The sequence below is a fragment of the Eriocheir sinensis genome, chromosome 68 (genome assembly GCF_024679095.1).
Source record: "Eriocheir sinensis breed Jianghai 21 chromosome 68, ASM2467909v1, whole genome shotgun sequence".
Classification (NCBI taxonomy): Eukaryota; Metazoa; Arthropoda; class Malacostraca; order Decapoda; family Varunidae; genus Eriocheir; species Eriocheir sinensis.
The window spans coordinates 3,672,666-3,691,505 of NC_066576.1; the positions used below are offsets into that span (position 1 = coordinate 3,672,666).

General features: G+C 45.9%; 2 protein-coding genes across 4 annotated transcripts in view; both read right to left on the bottom strand.

Annotated features, from left to right (window-relative positions):
* Positions 1–151: 151 nt before the first annotated feature.
* On the bottom strand, positions 152–3,778 carry LOC126988134 (acyl-CoA-binding protein homolog). Its single transcript, XM_050845979.1, has 3 exons — positions 3,612–3,778; positions 1,698–1,812; positions 152–466 (listed from the first exon to the last, which is right to left on the bottom strand). The coding sequence occupies exons 1-3, from the start codon at positions 3,624–3,626 to the stop codon at positions 327–329; spliced, it is 270 nt and encodes an 89-aa protein (XP_050701936.1). The 5' UTR covers positions 3,627–3,778; the 3' UTR covers positions 152–326.
* A 6,702-nt stretch (positions 3,779–10,480) lies between these two features.
* Positions 10,481–18,840, bottom strand: part of LOC126988128 (RNA polymerase-associated protein RTF1 homolog) — a 32,868-nt gene continuing 24,508 nt past the window's right edge. For all 3 annotated transcript variants that reach the window (XM_050845969.1, XM_050845967.1, XM_050845968.1), the window contains 3 exons: positions 18,582–18,752; positions 14,811–14,943; positions 10,481–12,215 (listed from right to left, as the gene is read on the bottom strand). In XM_050845969.1, coding sequence (XP_050701926.1) covers positions 12,094–12,215; positions 14,811–14,943; positions 18,582–18,752 — 426 coding nt within the window. In that variant the 3' untranslated portion in view covers positions 10,481–12,093. The remainder of the gene's footprint in view (positions 12,216–14,810; positions 14,944–18,581; positions 18,753–18,840) is intronic.

Below are 18,840 nucleotides of genomic sequence, written 5' to 3' on the forward strand. Positions count from 1 at the left end.
AGATTCTACGGATGAAAGATTTCGACCCCTGGGAAAGTGTTATCCATGTAGAAGCTGAGCATCTAAATTAAAAAAAAAAAATACTTACAAATGTTAATGGTAGCTTAACTGCAACAGTCAACTGGAAGAGGCTAGTAATTGTAAACTGAAGTCAGGTGTTAAAAAGTTCATTTATTCAAACTTGATCAATTTTATAAAGAACCCAAGAGTTACAAGCAAAGTATTAAACTATCTTAGGTGCTTAATTTAAATCTATAATCTCAAAAACAGGACTGGACAAACACTTATCTTGAAATGACTGAAAGGAGGAAAGGAATATGAGAAAATTATGCTAAGCCGTAAGTAGCAACAAGCTGGTCTGCCTTGGCAACGTATGCCTCCATGGCTGCCTCCTTGGTCATGCCCTTCCTGGAGCTCCAGGCATCCCACTTGGCCTTGCCCTTGAAGTCCAGCATGCCAGGCCGCTCTGTGGAGAACCATTCAATGTACACAACACACACACACATCCAATTACTCTTGTGAACAGCAATGGCTTAGAAACAAACAAGGATTAAACCGGTAGCAGCGGGGATCATGTTTCTTAATGGTCCCTCCAAGCGAGAAAAATGAGAAAAAATCACCCCTCACACAAACCATTTCATAATATATATCAAAGCATTTGTGATCAGATAATGTATCATCTATTTTTGGGGGTTTATATCATGGCACAAATTTGTCCCGTCGCTGATACACGGTAAAGCCACAAATTTGTCCCGTCGCTGCTACACGGTAAAGCCACAAATTTGGCCCGTCGCTGCTACCGGGTTAAGGGGGTCAAAAGTTTGAAGTTATTAACCCATTAGCTGCGACAAGACTACGTTGGGGCTTTAATGTCTCCTCAACTGCCTTCATCTAATGAGCATAATCACATCATAAATATGCAACTCTACCAGAAAAATATTTTTAGAGGTTGGATAAAACTGAGATGAATATGATGATGTTATAGGTTTTAACTCCTTTTGGTCTGGTAAGTTTAAGAGCCGGTAATTCGCATAGAAAGAACTCTTGCCCCCTCATATTCCACAGCTAGAGGGTTAATAACCTTGAGAGTGCTTACCATGGACATTATACAGCTTAATTAGTTGTAAAATATTCATTTATCCAACAGCTTCCCCCCCTATGATAAACTGTGGGTCACCTGCACGTGATATACTACTGAACTGACATGCATCATCATCATCATCATCATCATCACCTCGTTTATCATCCGTTTTCACTCTTCCTGAGCGGCTGGACGCTTTATGGCTCTCCTCCATTCTACTCTGTCTTCTGCCCGATGCTCATCCAAATCCCACCAATGCCAAGTCTTCCTGTACACAACTTCACATTTTCCAAGGTCTACCAACTGGTCTCCTTCCTTCTACCTCTTATCTCTCTAAAACTCCCAGCACTGTCTTCTGCCCAATGTTCATCCAATCCCATCAATTCCAAGTCTTCCTGTATACACCTTCACATTTTCCTAGGTCTACCAACTGGTCTCCTTCCTTCTACCTCTAATCTCTCCAAAACTCCCAGCACTGTATCCTACCCTGCCCTCTTCATATGCCCAAACCATTGGAGTCTTTCACTTCTGAGCACTGTTTCTAGGTTCTCTACTCCACATCTGTTGGCTACATCTTCTGAAATTTCTGAACTGACATGCATGAACACAAACCAACCTGTGTTGATGTCTCCAACGGTGACCTGCTTGTACAGGCCATACAGCTCCTTCAGTTCCTCATCATTGGGCTGGGTCTTGAGCTTCTTCACCTTCTCGGCAGCTTCGTTGAATTTCTGCAATTTATTTTTCACTTTGTCAAATGAATCAAGGTCACAAATAAACAGTTCACTATCGATACATAAAACTCAATCCTTTCATTTGGAGCAAGAAACCTGGATTTCTTTGTAACGGCCACTTTCACAGTTCACCATGATGGGTTAGTAAGCCTCCAAACCAATGCCAAATACTTCAAAAATTCCTTGTGTAGTGCTTTGTGTTCATATTTAAGTTAAGAAATTTGAGGAAACTATATGGAAAATCTCTTGGACTTTTTTTTTTTTTTTTTAAGTCTGCTTGTAGCATCGGTAGGCTTGCTTCAGGGCCTGGTGGTCTGCCCAAGCCTGTCATGGTGCAGGCAATTTTTATAGTGGCGCCAGTTATGCTTGGCTCATGCTGCCCCCCGGAACTCATTCTTGATTCACTTGGATGGTTTCTTGTAGAGTCCGGGTTGATGGGTGATCTTAGGCCACTCGGCAGTGACTGAAAAACCCCAGGTGGTAGCAGGCAGATTTGAACTGATGTCGTCCATGGCGCAGTGAACGCGGGGCCCGCACGCTAGCCACTCAGCCACTGCCTACCCTACTTTCTTTGAAAACCTAACCATTATGGAGTGCAAAAGATTAAAAAGTTTGGTTGGGGTCATTTCAAAGCCACTGTGTTAAACTGTGAAATTGGCTCCGAGTCACATATCGTCACCCTCATAAAATAATTGCCCAAGTCATTTTTCAGCAATTTCCAGGTTTTTGTCTAAATCAATTTTTCAACAAGACGCCCATTTTTGTATAGTTGCCTCGGTCATTCAGGGTTTCTTTTATAACTTTTAACTCTATTGTTCATTTCTAATATCATGATAAGCTGAAGTTATGTCATTTTAATTGGAAGACCCTACCAGGTGAGAAAAATAGGCACCATACACCACCCACCTAACCTGACATTCGGATATTAGCAGCCTTGGAACTATGGGAGAATGGTCTGTAATAACTGTGAGGTGGTGGACTCTTCATTTAACATAATAGCCATAGTTCTACAGGGAAAATCCACTAGAGACAGCCACAACCTTAAACACCACACTTACCACACTAACACAAGTATATCCAAATATTTATTCTTTCCCCGCAGCATCCAAGAGTGGAATCATCTCCCATCTCATGTAGTTAATAGTCTGTAATAACTGTGAGGTGGTGGACTCTTCATTTAACAAAATAGCCATAGTTCTACAGGGAAAATCCACTAGAAACAGCCACAATCTTAAACACCACACTTACCACACTAACACAAGTATATCCAAATATTTATTCTTTCCCCGCAGCATCCAAGAGTGGCATCATCTCCCATCTCATGTAGTTAACAGTCTCACTCTTGACACATTTAGGAATAGGATTATCAATCATTATCTCCCTCATCCTGGCCCTTCACCATGTCAGAGGCCGCACGAGAGATTGAGAAAGGGAGGAAGGAAGGGAGTGAGAGAAGGAAGGGCGGAAGGGAGGAGAGAAAAGAGAGAGGGAGGGAGGCCGGTGCACACCTTGCCAGGCACACAGGTAACCCAGACACCGAGCACCACACACCTGTCAGGCACACACACACACACACCCCGCCCCGCCCGTGCAGTGTCCATGGCCGGGATCGGGATCAATAAGCGAGGCATCCATGCATGACTAAACACCTCAAGCCAACCCCGGGGCAAACACTCTCCCCGGCGGCCGCGGGTCCCCGGTGGCTGCCTGGTGGTACACGGGGCGGGGCGGGGCACAACACGATGGGCGGGAACGGGGTGTTACGGACTGACGGTAATGTATGGGTGAGTTGTTACCTCCTCGAGAGACATGGTGGCGGAGGCAGCGGGTGACCGGCGTACGTGTGACTATGGAGGCGGCGGGCGGTGGAGTGGCGGCCGGCGGGGCGGGGCGGGGTGACTAGACTGGCTGCCTGCCCCGCCCCCGGCCACCCCGCCCCCTACCATCCCTACCACCCTAGCCCCGCCCCCTATCAGCCCTGTCATCCCCCTCCAATACCACCCCGCCCCGTCCTGCTCCCTATATCAGCCTGTTCATCCCCGCCCCGCCCCGCCCCGCCCCCTACCAGCCCTGTCATCCCTGCCCCGCCCCGCCCCCTACCACCCTAGCCCCGCCCCCTCCAATACCACCCCGCCCCGTCCTGCTCCCTATATCAGCCTTTTCATCCCCGCTCGCCCCGCATCTTACCAGCCCTGTCATCCCTGCCCCGCCCCGCCCCCTGCCAGCCCTGTCATCCCCGCCCCCCCCCGCACCGGCTCACCCCCTCTCAGGTATCTTTTTATATGTATCATAATTATTTCCCCCTCCGGCCCCTTAATTCTTCCCCCGCTGGCAGCATCCACCTGTTGTCACCGGGGAAGTAACAGATGCATGGTCCACACAGCCTCCGCGGGGTCACACATGCACGTACAGCCCCGAGGCACTTAATTATATCTGCATTATCCAATTTGCCAAGTTGTATTGCATTTCCTGTACTTGCTCACTGCTTGCATTCCACATGGGCCAGGGACAAGTTTTCTCGGGGGCAGACCTGAATCCCCACCATACCAGCCAGATAAGCAAAGTCCCCCTGTTTTGCTGTTGTATGCCGCTGATGTCTGTCTGTCTCTGTTTCGATCTGTCTGTCTGCCTAGCTGTCTGTCTGTCGATCTACTGTCTTTCTGTACGTCTGTCTGTCTGTTTGTCTGTGCCTGTCTGGCTGTCTGTCTGTTTCTGTTTGCCCGTCTGTCTGTCTGTCTGTTTCTGTTTGCCTTTCTGTCTCTGTCTGTCTGTTTCTGTCTGTCTGTCTGCCTAGCTGTCTGTCTGTCGATCTACTGTCTTTCTGTACGTCTGTCTGTCTGTTTCTGTCTGTCTGTCGATCTACTGTCTTTCTGTACGTCTGTCTGTCTGTTTCTGTTTGTCTGTCGATCTACTGTCTTTCTGTACGTCTGTCTGTCTGTCTGTCTGTGCCTGTCTGTCTAGCTGTTTCTGTTTGCCTTTCTGTCTCTGTCTGTCTGTCTGCCTAGCTGTCTGTTTGTTTCTGTCTGTCTGTCGATCTGCTGTCTTTCTGTTCGTCTGTCTGTCTGTCTGTCTGTGCCTGTCTGTCTAGCTGTTTCTGTTTGCCTTTCTGTCTCTGTCTGTCTGTCTAGCTGTCTGTTTGTTTCTGTCTGTCTGTCGATCTGCTGTCTTTCTGTTCGTCTGTCTGTCTGTTTGTCTGTGCCTGTCTGTCTGCCTGTCTGTTTCTGTTTGTCTGTTTCTGTTTGCCTTTCTGTCTCTGTCTGTCTGTTTCTGTTTGCCTTTCTGTCTCTGTTTCTGTCTGTTTGTCTGTCTGTCTCACCTACCAGAACTATCTCACATCAACCTCTCCGTAGTAAATGTATTAAACCTCAAAAAATATCGTTGAAATAACCATAAAAAAACCTACGTGGTGGACTTCATTGGAAATATTTAGTGTCTGATTATATACAGTTGGAGCGTCATCACTTGGAAATCGATCAAGCGCCATGCACGTAGGCCACCTCAAGGCCGGGCGTTACCTGGATACAGAACACCTTAATTTACCCCGCTGCTCCATTAATTGAAGGTTGTCTAGTGCCAGATGGCGTCACAGTTGGCAGCCAGCACCAATATGTGACGATGCAGTGTCCCCCTCTGCCAACAGCGACGGATTTATCAACGGATAGATTTTACATGAGAACGTTACGTCATCGCTCGATCGTGTGTACCGTATTGAACCAACGTGAGGCAGAGATAACGGGTTCGAAGGCTGAGTCACGCAAGCACCCGATCCACAGTTTACAGTAACATTCCTCCCGTGCTCCTTCCCGTTCAATTTCCCTTATTTGCCCTTCGATCTACTCCCTTTCTTACCTCTTATTTCTCTTCCTAATTCTCTTTCGCCATTCTCTATGTCTAATCTTTCTCTCCCTCCTCCCTTTTCCCCATTCGTTCATTCCCTTTTCACCCCTCTCTCATTTTCTTTCTCCGTACCCTCTTGCTGTCATTTAACATTTATAATTCTTCCGGGAAACAGCACGGGGGGAGAAGGGGGAGGGGGCATTGGGTACTCAGCACGGGCGGAGGCTGGAGGGGGGGGAGGAGAGTGCACTGGGTACTCGGCAGTGGTAAAATGCAGTAGAGGATGATACACTGGGTACTCAGCAGGGGTAGAGCACAGTAGGGGGGATACACTGGGTACTCAGCAGGGGTAGAGCACAGTAGGGGGGATACACTGGGTACTCAGCAGGGGTAGAGCACAGTAGGGGGGGATACACTGGGTACTCAGCAGGGGTAGAGCACAGTAGGGGGGGATACACTGGGTACTCAGCAGGGGTAGAGCACAGTAGGGGGGATACACTGGGTACTCAGCAGGGGTAGAGCACAGTAGGGGGGATACACTGGGTACTCAGCAGGGGTAGAACACAGTAGAGGGGGATACACTGGGTACTCAGCAGAGGTAGAGCACAGTAGAGGGGTATACACTGGGTACTCAGCAGGGGTAGAGCACAGTAGAGGGGATACACTGGGTACTCAGCAGGGGTAGAGCACAGTAGGGGGGATACACTGGGTACTCAGCAGGGGTAGAGCACAGTAGGGGGGGATACACTGGGTACTCAGCAGGGGTAGAGCACAGTAGGGGGGGATAAACTGGGTACTTAGCAAGGGGGGATACACATACACTGGGTACTCAGCAAGGGCATAGGCTAGGGAAGGGGGGTACACCAAACCTTAAACTAATGACTAAACCAGTTACTATGGCATGGGTGTGTTCACCAAGGCCACACTAACTGCAGGAAGGATTGAATAAAGATAAACTGGTCTTAAGGAATAGGGTGGAGGGTGAATGAAGTAATGTGACTTCAAGAAGGATTAAATAAAGATAAACTGGTCTTAACCCCGTGACTGCGACCCCACTACCAGAAGACATCACCAAGCTACAGGAATGGAGCAAAAAGTGGCTGCTACAATTCAATGAAGAAAAATGTAAAGTCCTGCACCTTGGGAGGGGATATCCAGCACACCAATACCACATGGGAAACACTCCACTATCTACCACAGAGGCAGAGAAAGACATGGGACTATATGTTACCAGGCTACCAGTGAAGGCAAAATCCGTGTCAATCGCAGCGGATAGGTTAAGGAATAGGGTGGAGGGTGAGTGGAGTAATGTGAGCAGGTAAGAAGTTGATACCTGGATATTATTAACTCCCTCCCTTCCCCCTTGCTCTCCCTCTCTCTCCCTCAACCTGTTTTTCTTCCCTTTCTCTTCCAGTTTCTATTTTTCTCTCTCTCCTTCCCTCACTTCATTTCTCTCCCTCCTTTACTTCCCTTAACTTCCAATTTCATCTTTTTTTCTCTCTCCCTCCCCCACTTCATTTCTCTCCCCTCCCTTCTTTTCCATTCTCATTCTCTCCCTCCCTCCCTCTTCTCTTCAAGTTTCATCTTTTTTTTCTCTCTCTCTCTCCTTCCCTGATGTCATTTTCTCCCTCCATTCCCTCCCACCCATTCCTTCCTTCCTTTCCCTTCTCATTCTCTTTCTCTTCCAGTTTCATCTTTTTCTCTCTCCTTCATTCCTTTCCCTCATTCTCACCCTCCCTCCCTTTCCATTCTCATTCTCTTCCTGCCTCCTTTACCTCCCTTTCTCTTCCAGTTTCATCTTTTTCTCTCTCCTTCATTCCTTTCTCTCATTCCTTCCCTCCCTCCCTCCCTTTCCCCATCATGACTGTGTGCACTTCAAATGATTAGAAGGATTTATGAATGTGGAGCGGAGAGAGTAAGTAACTTTTTTTTCTGGAGATACAACTTGTGACTCAGCCTCCTGTGGTCTAGTCTGTCCTTGATAATGCCATAAAAAAGGGTCAGCAGGTAGTGGATTCCTTTACATAAGCAGTGAGTCAGGACTGAACACATGGCTTGGTTTATCCTCAACAGGTAATGTGTATGGCAACAAGGAACAGCGAGGTAACCTGACCTTGGTGCTGTCATTTTTATCAGCCATATCTCTCCCAGTAAGAGTGATGAGTATTCTATCAGGAAATAACTGCTACTCAACTACTGTTCACCTTATAAAGATTAAAGTTTGTCAATCCAGGGATGCCAGATTGTCATCCTCAGCCTATTACATTTACTGATTTCCGACCCAAAAAACTGTCTCTTCCACCCCAATAGCTAGATTCATTAATAGTTACCGTCAAAATGGTTAATTACTGGTGTGTTTCTATTTTTTCGCATCAGCTGTGGGGCTGAAAACTGAAAAATACAATAGTTGGAGTATGATGATCTGGCAACACTGTGTCAACCAGCCTTTGCCCAGAGCCCCAATGATGTGACCTGATCAGATATATCAAGGAATAAACAGTGTGAACTCTTTCTAGATATTATATGCACATCACTCACTCATGGTCTTGTGACTGGTTGGTCTGATCTTTGGTCCACAGCCTGGCTTGTGCCTCCTACAGGACCACAAATTGTTTCTTCAAGCAGAAAAAAGCCATCCCCACACCTGTCCTGCCAAATGAATGCAGTGCTAATGAAATTTTGGACATAATGCACATACTTAATTGAACTGAATAACCTATGTGGCCCTACTGTGGTAACTGTGTGCTGAACCTTTAACCTGGTAGCAACGACGGGCCAAATTTGTGGCTTTACCGTGTAGCAGCGATGGGCCAAATTTGTGGCTTTACCGTGTAGCAGCAATGGGCCAAATTTGTGGCTTTACCGTGTAGCAGCGATGGGCCAAATTTGTGGCTTTACCGTGTAGCAGCGATGGGCCAAATTTGTGGCTTTACCGTGTAGCAGTGATGGGCCAAATTTGTGGCTTTACCCTGTAGCAGCGTTGGGCCAAATTTGTGGCTTTACCGTGTAGCAACGATGGGCCAAATTTGTGGCTTTACCGTGTAGCAGCGATGGGCCAAATTTGTGCCATGATATAAACCCCCCAAAATAGATGATGCATAATCTGATCACAAATGCTTTGATATATATTATGAAATGGTTTGTGTGAGGGGTGATGTTTTCTCATTTTTCTCGCTTGGAGGGACCATTAAGAAACACGATCCCCGCTGCTACCACCGGGTTAAAAATAATAATGGCCAAACAGTAAAATATGATCCACTTGGCAGAAGGATTTGCACGGGACCAACGCCTGTGGGAGCACGGCACCTTGGTGGGGTGTGTGTGACAATCACTGACATAACTTACCTACTGATAATGGTGTGAAGAGGAACTTATCTACATAATTGTACTGAGAAAGCTGCAGTTCAATTCAATTATGCTATCACTACATTTTAACAAGAAATAATACAAGTCTAGTACTTACTGATTATGATTTACCGCTCAGAAGTTTCCACACACCTCACTGCCTGTCTCTTGGGTTCCAAAGTTTGGGTGATCCAGGGGTTACTTATCAAAGGAGGAGAGTTTTGGAAGAGCACCAGACAAAAGACACTTAAGCAGTGGAGTTACTGGTACTCATTTTCACTCAAGGGCTGCATCTGCCTGGGCATCTTCATTCAGTGTATAGTTTTAGAAAAGAAGAGGCAGATACATTAGGGCCAAGGCAGCTGTCCCATCACATGCCAGACAACAACTTAGTGCACAGGAGGTTATGTTCTGAGGATATAAGCACTATGTAGTTTTGTAGTCAGCGACAGTCACACATGGAAAGTTGCTTGGCTCCATGTAGAGTGTGTGTTCACTTTGATAGCTGTTCAGTGTGTTTCCCTGCACTCACCATCACTGACACCAGCCATTCTTAACCCGGTAGCAGCGACGGGCCAAATTTGTGGCATTACCGTGTAGCAGCGACGGGCCAAATTTGTGGCATTACCGTGTAGCAGTGATGGGCCAAATTTGTGCCATGATATAAACCCCCCAAAACAGATGATGCATAAACTGATCACAAATGCTTTGATATGTATTATGAAATGGTTTGTGTGTTTGTTTTTCTCATTTTTCTCGCTTAGAGGGACCATTAAGAAACATGACCCCCTCTGCTACCAGGTTAATCTACTGCAGGACAGAGACCTTCCCCAACATTTTCCAGCACTCTTTATCTGATGTTAGTGAACTTCATCCTGCTCAGGCAAGAGTTTTAATTTCATCTCCAGCCGGCTCCCCGTCAGATCCCACAGTACCTGCACTACAGAGATACAATTGTAGTGTGAAAAAGATGTAACCTTCACAATGGCTAAAGACACTTTTTAATAATACACTTGAAATGTGCTCCTTTGGGGTTTGCATCAACAGTGAATTTCAGTTGTGGTAATTATAATACCAATGGCCCTTTAAAAAACTTAGCATATTGTATAAATAAAGGGCAAAAGTAATTCAGACATCTGCAAACTCCTAACATGAGGCATTTTCCACACCAATTGTCGAGCATTTTCTTATGAGATTTAAACATGCAGAGAATGAAGAGTTTGCATTTTTACAGAACTTTACCTCACTGCTTTAGGGATTTTAAGACAGTGCAGTCTGGGCAGAAGTTGTTGGGGCAGGACTTTAAAACTCAGAATGAAGAACAGGCAACTTTGCAAACCCTGAGCTCAGTGTCTCGGTAAAGTATGCACAGCCCTGCCAGTGTGCCCGGGCTGGGATGCTTCTTGGGGAATCAACTTACAAATTATCAGCAAATCTTGGGAAACCAAATTCAGAATGTCAGTGTGAGAATGAAGAATGTCAGTTACATAACTTACAAGTTTATTTCTTACATTCAGCTGAACATATCTCCTAGTCACCAACATTCCTTGGATCACTTATGGTAATGCCTCCTCAAGAGCACAATGAAGTAGATGGGTAATTGTCAATATGCCTCCCCCCAATAATGATAGAGTAATAATAATAATAATAATAATAATAATAATAATAATAATAATAATAATAAAAATAAAAATGAGTACATGAAAACAAGTATGAATAAAACCAACAGAATACCAGCAGCTGTACACCTCTTATGAGCTACACCAGATGAGTGTTGAGTAGCAAGGCTTTCCCTCCTGGATCAAGCTGACAAGGCCCTGAACCTTCCTGTTCCCCTGCCGTCTGACACAGGCAGTGTGTGTGTGGCTGACTCACAAATGATGAATTTTGAAGCTTGCATAAAATACCTGCCCAGACAAATTGTTTTGTATTGGCAAAGATTATCCAAATAAAAGTTCCATAGACTCAAATGCCCATGATATAAAGTGTACAATGCAATATCCTTCATATTTGTACATGTCTCCTACAGGATGGTTGAGCAAAATACCTTGAGATGTGTTACTGTTACCATTCAGGTGGAGGATGAGCCCCAGAAAGCCTTACCGCTGCATTGTGTCTACACAGACAGGGACAAAGGATGTTGTTCATATACGCAACATGCAGTTACCATGGACTGGAATTAATCTGTGCAACTTTTATTTGGATAATTTAGGACAATATGAAAGAATTTTCTTGGCAGGTGCTGTCATTGGGAGCACAAAATTAAGACAGATTTTAGGTCACTCATGATGTTCTGTCCATGTCCTCAGTGCTCCCTCACCGCGAGTCTGTGATGGGCAAGAACCCTTGACGCCAGGACACAGGGCAGGTGACACATCAAGGCTGACACAGTTTCCCTTCCCCATTTACCCATTTATTGACCAGCCCAAAATGTAGGTTGAGCAGCTGGGTGGTGGTGCCGGCTGCCCCAGGCCAAGATTGAGCCTGTGCCTGCAGATTTCTAGTCAGACTACAGCACCACGGAGGTGCCTGTGTCAGGGCAAGAAAATTAAGAATATATTGGTACTTTGCAACTTCATTCCAGAAGTAAAAAATAACCCCATTGGAGATGATAAAAAAATAAATCATGAAAGTATGCTTCAGACGATGAGATGAGATGATTCTATCCAGGCCTCTGCTCCCTCTGCGCCCACGGCAAAGGAGGCCCGTCGGAGCCTCTGAGGGGCAGCACCTGTGGCCTCGCGCCTAACTTCTTCAAACAAAACTTGTCACATTTGCATATCATCATATTTTTGCAACGCTAATAAACTGTCTGTAATTGTACACTTTTCTCATGTCCAAAAACAGATCAGGTAAGTTTCGTATTAATAAAAATAAATGGCAAGCTTGGTTATGAAATTTGTACCACTAGAGTGAAAAAGTTGCTAAAACATGAAATAAACAAACATTACTTACAAGGAAAGAAGACGCACGGCTCTCCTAAATTAAATTAGTTGTGGCATTTTCAATTAACCTGACACTGTTACACTGCAGTTCACGACGCCGCTGAAACAACTACATACACACCCTCACCGCATTGATCTAGGCCGCCGACCTTCATATCAAGCCTTTCTTCTTCTTGTATTCCTCGAGGTTCAGCGAGCGCTTGGGCGCCGCACTCACTGAGCTGCCGTTCGTTGCATTCCCAAGGCTCGTTCTTGGTCCCACCGGGGCTGAGGCTGGAAAGAAGGAGTTTTCTGTCATTGTCAGCTGAATAAGGAGCTCCATGGCCAACTCCAGAGGGCTGACAGAGGTCTTTGTTAACCCCTTGGCTGTGGATTTCCTACAAGAAGACATCACCAAGCTACAGGAATGGAACAAAAAGTGGCTGCTACAATTCAATGAAGAAAAATGTAAAGTCCTGCACCTTGGGAGGGGATATCCAGCACACCAATACCACATGGGAAACACTCCACTATCCACTACAGAGGCAGAGAAAGACCTGGGACTATATGTTACCAGGCTACCAGTGAAGGGATATCCAGTATAACAATACCACATGGGAAACACTCCACCATCCACCACAGAGGCAGAGAAAGACCTGGGACTATATGTTACCAGACTACCAGTGAAGGGATATCCAGCACACCAATACCACATGGGAAACACTCCACTATCCACCACAGAGGCAGAGAAAGACCTGGGAGTGTATGTTACCAGGCTAACAGTGAAGGAATATCCAGCATACCAATACCACATGGGAAACACTTCACCATCCACCACAGAGGCAGAGAAAGACCTGGGAGTGTATGTTACCAGGCTATCAGTGAAGGGATATCCAGCACACCAATACTACATGGGAAACACTCCACCATCCACCACAGAGACAGAGAAAGACCTGGGAGTGTATGTTACCAGGCTACCAGTGAGGGGATATCCAGCACACCAATACCACATGGGAAACACTCCACTATCCACCACAGAGGCAGAGAAAGACCTGGGAGTGTTACCAGGCTACCAGAGAAGCCCAAATCCCTGCCGATCACAGCGGACGGGTTAAGATAAGTAATGACTACACATATATAACAAATACATATTATAGACCATTGATAACCATGTAATGTGAAACTGGTACTGAAAATGGTTGTAGTGTTTTAACATCAGACTACATATTGCGTAAGTGAGGGGAAGAGGGGTGGAGTTTCCAGTTGATATTTTGAGCTAAGGATAGACCAAGGATATTTAGTGCTGAAGAAGGTGACAGCTGCGTGTTATCGAAGAACAGGGAATAGGTGTTTGGAAGATTGTGTCGAGTTGATAGGTGGAGAAATTGGGTTTTTGAGGCACTGAAGGACACAAGGTTCCTTTTACCCCAATTGGAAATGATAGGAAGGTCTGAGGTTAAGCGTTCTGCAGCCTCCAGTCTCTTAAATACCCTCTTTGTTAACTCAGTCTCCTTAACCTTTCTAACTATCAACAACACCTCACTCTCATAACACAACAGAGAGGTAGGATACAAAAAGGATAGACCAAGGATATTTAGTGTTGAAGAAGGTGACAGCTGAGTGTTATCGAAGAACAGGGGATAGGTGTTTGGAAGATTGTGTGAGCTGATAGGCGGAGAAATTTGGTTTTTGAGGCATTGAAGGACACAAGGTTCCTTTTACCCCAATCGGAAATGATAGCAAGGTCTGAGGTTAAGCGTTCTGCAGCCTCCAGTCTCTTAAATACCTCACTTTCATAACACAACAGAGGTAGGATACAAGAAGAGAAAATAATGAAAAAACATCAATTATAAAATGTATAGTTAGAGAAATAAATAATCAAGTTTTGGCCCAGTGAATAAGTGCTCTTGAAAACCCGGTTAATCATCCTTGGAGAACCAGGGAACCAGACATGTTTAATAATAGGGGTCAGTGTCTCAGGGTGGTGCGATAGATAAGACAATTCTCTCTCGCTCTCTCTATCTCTTCTCTTCCTTTCCTTAGCCTTCCAAACCTTTCTCTTCTCTCTCTCTCTCTTCTCTTCTCTTCCCTTCCCTTCCAAACACTTCTCTTTTCTTTCCCTTCCTTCTTTCCCTTCCAAATTCTTCTCTTCTCTCTCTCTCTTTCTCCCTTCCCTTCCCTTCGCCTCTCTCTCTCTCTCTCTCTCTCCCCCTTCCCTTCTCTTCCTTCCTCCTCGCTTCCCTTCTCTCTCCCTCTCTGTAAGGCTCATCCAATGTGAATCTGCTCACTTCAATGCCCAGATGATAGCAAGAGGAGAGGGAGGCGAAGGTTAAGTTGGCCCGATAACAGAGATTAAGATAAGGCCGAGACTGGACGTGGCGCGATGGACTGATTCTGGGGAGGAAGTAAAAATGTGGAATGTATGATTTTTAAATATATATTGTTATGCAAGATGTGTGTGTGTGTGTGTGTGTGTGTGTGTGTTTCTCTGTTTGTCTCCTTGTCTTCTCTCTCTCTCTCTCTCTCTCTCTCTCTCTCTCTCTCTCTCTCTCTCTCTCTCTCTCTCTCTCTCCTTCCCTTCCATTCGCCTCTCTCACTCTCTCTCTCTCTCCTCTCCCTTCCCTTCGCCTCTCTCTCTCTCTCTCTCTCTCTCTCTCTCTCTCTCTCTCTCTCTCTCTCTCTCTCTCTCTCTCTCTCTCTCTCTCTCTCTCTCTCTTCTTCTCTTCCCTTCCCTTCTCTCCTCTCTTCTCCTGGGTCCTTACTAAACCATCTCAATTCTCAAAGCCATTTCTTTTCCCTGATACAAGACCCAACTGGACTGATGTGTGTGTAGTAGCAAGCAGACCCCAGACACCTCACAGCACACAGCAAGTAGCCCGAGATAGTCACCTGGTATTGAGACGTCTAGGTCGATCTTGACATCAAAGTCGTGGGCAGCAAACAAGTCCTCGGCCTGTATTCTCTTGCGCTCCTCATCCTTCTTCTTTTCATCATCCTGTTTCTTCTTGCAGAGCTCCTCCTCCTGTGGTGACCAATGGTGATGTGAGTGACTGGCCCGTAACACTGTACTGCCCCATAACACTGTACTATATAACTGCCCATAACACTGTACTGCCCCATAACACTGTACTATATAACTGTCCATAACACTGTACTCTATAACTGTCCATAACACTGTACTCTATAACTGTCCATAACACTGTACTCTATAACTGTCCATAACACTGTACTGCCCCATGACACTGTACTCTATAACTGCCCATAACACTGTACTATATAACTGTCCATAACACTGTACTCTATAACTGTCCATAACACTGTACTGCCCCATAACACTGTACTGCCCCATAACACTGTACTGCCCCATAACACTGTACTGCCCCATAACACTGTACTCTATAACTGTCCATAACACTGTACTGTCCCATAACACTGTACTGCCCCATAACACTGTACTGCCCCATAACACTGTACTGCCCCATAACACTGTACTGCCCCATAACACTGTACTGCCCCATAACACTGTACTGCCCCATAACACTGTACTGCCCCATAACACTGTACTGCCCCATAACACTGTACTGCCCCATAACACTGTACTGCCCCATAACACTGTACTGTCCATAACACTGTACTGCCCCATAACACTGTACTGCCCCATAACACTGTACTGCCCCATAACACTGTACTGCCCCATAACACTGTACTGCCCCATAACACTGTACTGCCCCATAACATTGTACTGCCCCATAACACTGTACTGCCCCATAACACTGTACTGCCCCATAACACTGTACTGCCCCATAACACTGTACTGCCCCATAACACTGTACTATATAACTGTCCATAACACTGTACTGCCCCATAACACTGTACTGCCCCATAACACTGTACTGCCCCATAACACTGTACTGCCCCATAACACTGTACTGCCCCATAACACTGTACTGTCCATAACACTGTACTGCCCCATAACACTGTACTGCCCCATAACACTGTACTGCCCCATAACACTGTACTGCCCCATAACACTGTACTGCCCCATAACACTGTACTGCCCCATAACACTGTACTTCCACATAACTCTGTACTGCCCCATAACACTGTACTGCCCCATAACACTGTACTGCCCCATAACACTGTACTGCCCCATAACACTGTACTGCCCCATAACACTGTACTGCCCCATAACACTGTACTGCCCCATAACACTGTACTGCCCCATAACATTGTACTGCCCCATAACACTGTACTGCCCCATAACACTGTACTGTCCATAACACTGTACTGCCCCATAACACTGTACTGCCCCATAACACTGTACTGCCCCATAACACTGTACTGCCCCATAACACTGTACTGTCCATAACACTGTACTGTCCATAACACTGTACTGCCCCATAACACTGTACTGTCCATAACACTGTACTGCCCCATAACACTGTACTGCCCCATAACACTGTACTGCCCCATAACACTGTACTGCCCCATAACACTGTACTGCCCCATAACACTGTACTGCCCCAAAACACAGAACTGCCCCATTACACTGTACTGGCCCATAACACTGTACTGCCCCATAACACTGTACTGCCCCATAACACTGTACTGTCCCATAACACTGTACTGCCCCATAACACTGTACTGCCCCATAACACTGTACTGTCCATAACACTGTACTGCCCCATAACACTGTACTGTCCATAACACTGTACTGCCCCATAACACTGTACTGTCCATAACACTGTACTGTCCATAACACTGTACTGCCCCATAACACTGTACTGCCCCATAACACTGTACTGCCCCATAACACTGTACTGCCCCATAACACTGTACTGTCCCATAACACTGTACTGCCCCATAACACTGTAGTGCCCCATATAACTGTACTGTCCCATAACACTGTACTGTCCCATAACACTGTACTGCCCCATAACACTGTACTGCCCCATAACACTGTACTGCCCCATAACACTGTACTGCCCCATAACACTGTACTGCCCCATAACACTGTACTGCCCCATAACACTGTACTGCCCCATAACACTGTACTGCCATAACACTGTACTGCCCCATAACACTGTACTGCCCCATAACACTGTACTGCCCCATAACACTGTACTGCCCCATAACACTGTACTGCCCCATAACACTGTACTGCCCCATAACACTGTACTGCCCCATAACACTGTACTGCCCCATAACACTGTACTGCCCCATAACACTGTACTGCCCCATAACACTGTACTGCCCCATAACACTGTACTGCCCCATAACACTGTACTGTCCCATAACACTGTACTGCCCCATAACACTGTACTGCCCCATAACACTGTACTGCCCCATAACACTGTACTGCCCATAACACTGTACTGCCCCATAACACTGTACTGCCCCATAACACTGTACTGCCCCATAACACTGTACTGCCTCATAACACTGTACTGCCCCATAACACTGTACTGCCCCATAACACTGTACTGCCCCATAACACTGTACTGCCTCATAACACGGTACTTGCCCATAACACTGTACTGCCCCATAACACTGTACTGCCCCATAACACTGTACTGCCCCATAACACTGTACTGCCCCATAACACTGTACTGCCTCATAACACTGTACTGCCCCATAACACTGTACTGCCCCATAACACTGTACTGCCCCATAACACTGTACTGCCCCATAACACTGTACTGCCTCATAACACTGTACTGCCTCATAACACTGTACTGCCCCATAACACTGTACTGTCCCATAACACTGTACTGCCCCATAACACTGTACTGCCCCATAACACTGTACTGTCCCATAACACTGTACTGCCCCATAACACTGTACTGCCTCATAACACTGTACTGCCCCATAACACTGTACTGCCCCATAACACTGTACTGCCTCATAACACTGTACTGCCCCATAACACTGTACTGCCCCATAACACTGTACTGCCCCATAACACTGTACTGCCCCATAACACTGTACTGCCCCATAACACTGTACTGCCCCATAACACTGTACTGCCTCATAACACTGTACTGCCCCATAACACTGTACTGCCCCATAACACTGTACTGCCTCATAACACTGTACTGCCCCATAACACTGTACTGCCCCATAACACTGTACTGCCTCATAACACTGTACTGCCTCATAACACTGTACTGCCTCATAACACTGTACTGCCTCATAACACTGTACTGCCCCATAACACTGTACTGCCCCATAACACTGTACTGCCCCATAACACTGTACTGCCTCATAACACTGTACTGCCCCATAACACCATACTCAAAGATGTAATTATTTATTTATTTATTTATCTATTTTAAGGCAAAGGAAGCAGATCAAGGGCAAAAAATAATTGAGGAGTAAAGAAGAAAAAGTCCACCAATTATATAATCACAGCCCCTATGTATAGAAAAAAAATAATAATAACAATAACAATAATAATAATAATAATAATAATAATAAATAAAGAAGAGTTCAGAAGAGGAGTGGCCAAAAGAGAGGTCAATTTCGGGGACTTCAGGGACCAACATAAAAATCGACTGTACCATGATGGGTTGGGCTGAAAAAAAAAAAAAAAAAAAAAAAGTTAACATATTGAGACACATTGATTCCATGCCAAGCGACGACCGTGACAACAACACTCACCTTTTTCCTCTTCTCGTCCTCCTGCTTCTTCTTGCGCTCCAGCTCCATCCTGATGAGCATCTCCGAGGACTGGATGTCAGGCTCCTTGGTCCTGGTCACCATGGTGGGCCGAGTGGACCGCCGGGTGAAGGGATCGGCAACCTTCATGCCCTTCTTGGCCTCAATCTCAGCCTGGAGGGAGATTAAAGTTCTTAACGTCTGAATTATTTCCTACGGTCTCCTGACTACTGGTAAACATGAGGGTATAGACAGTGTTGCC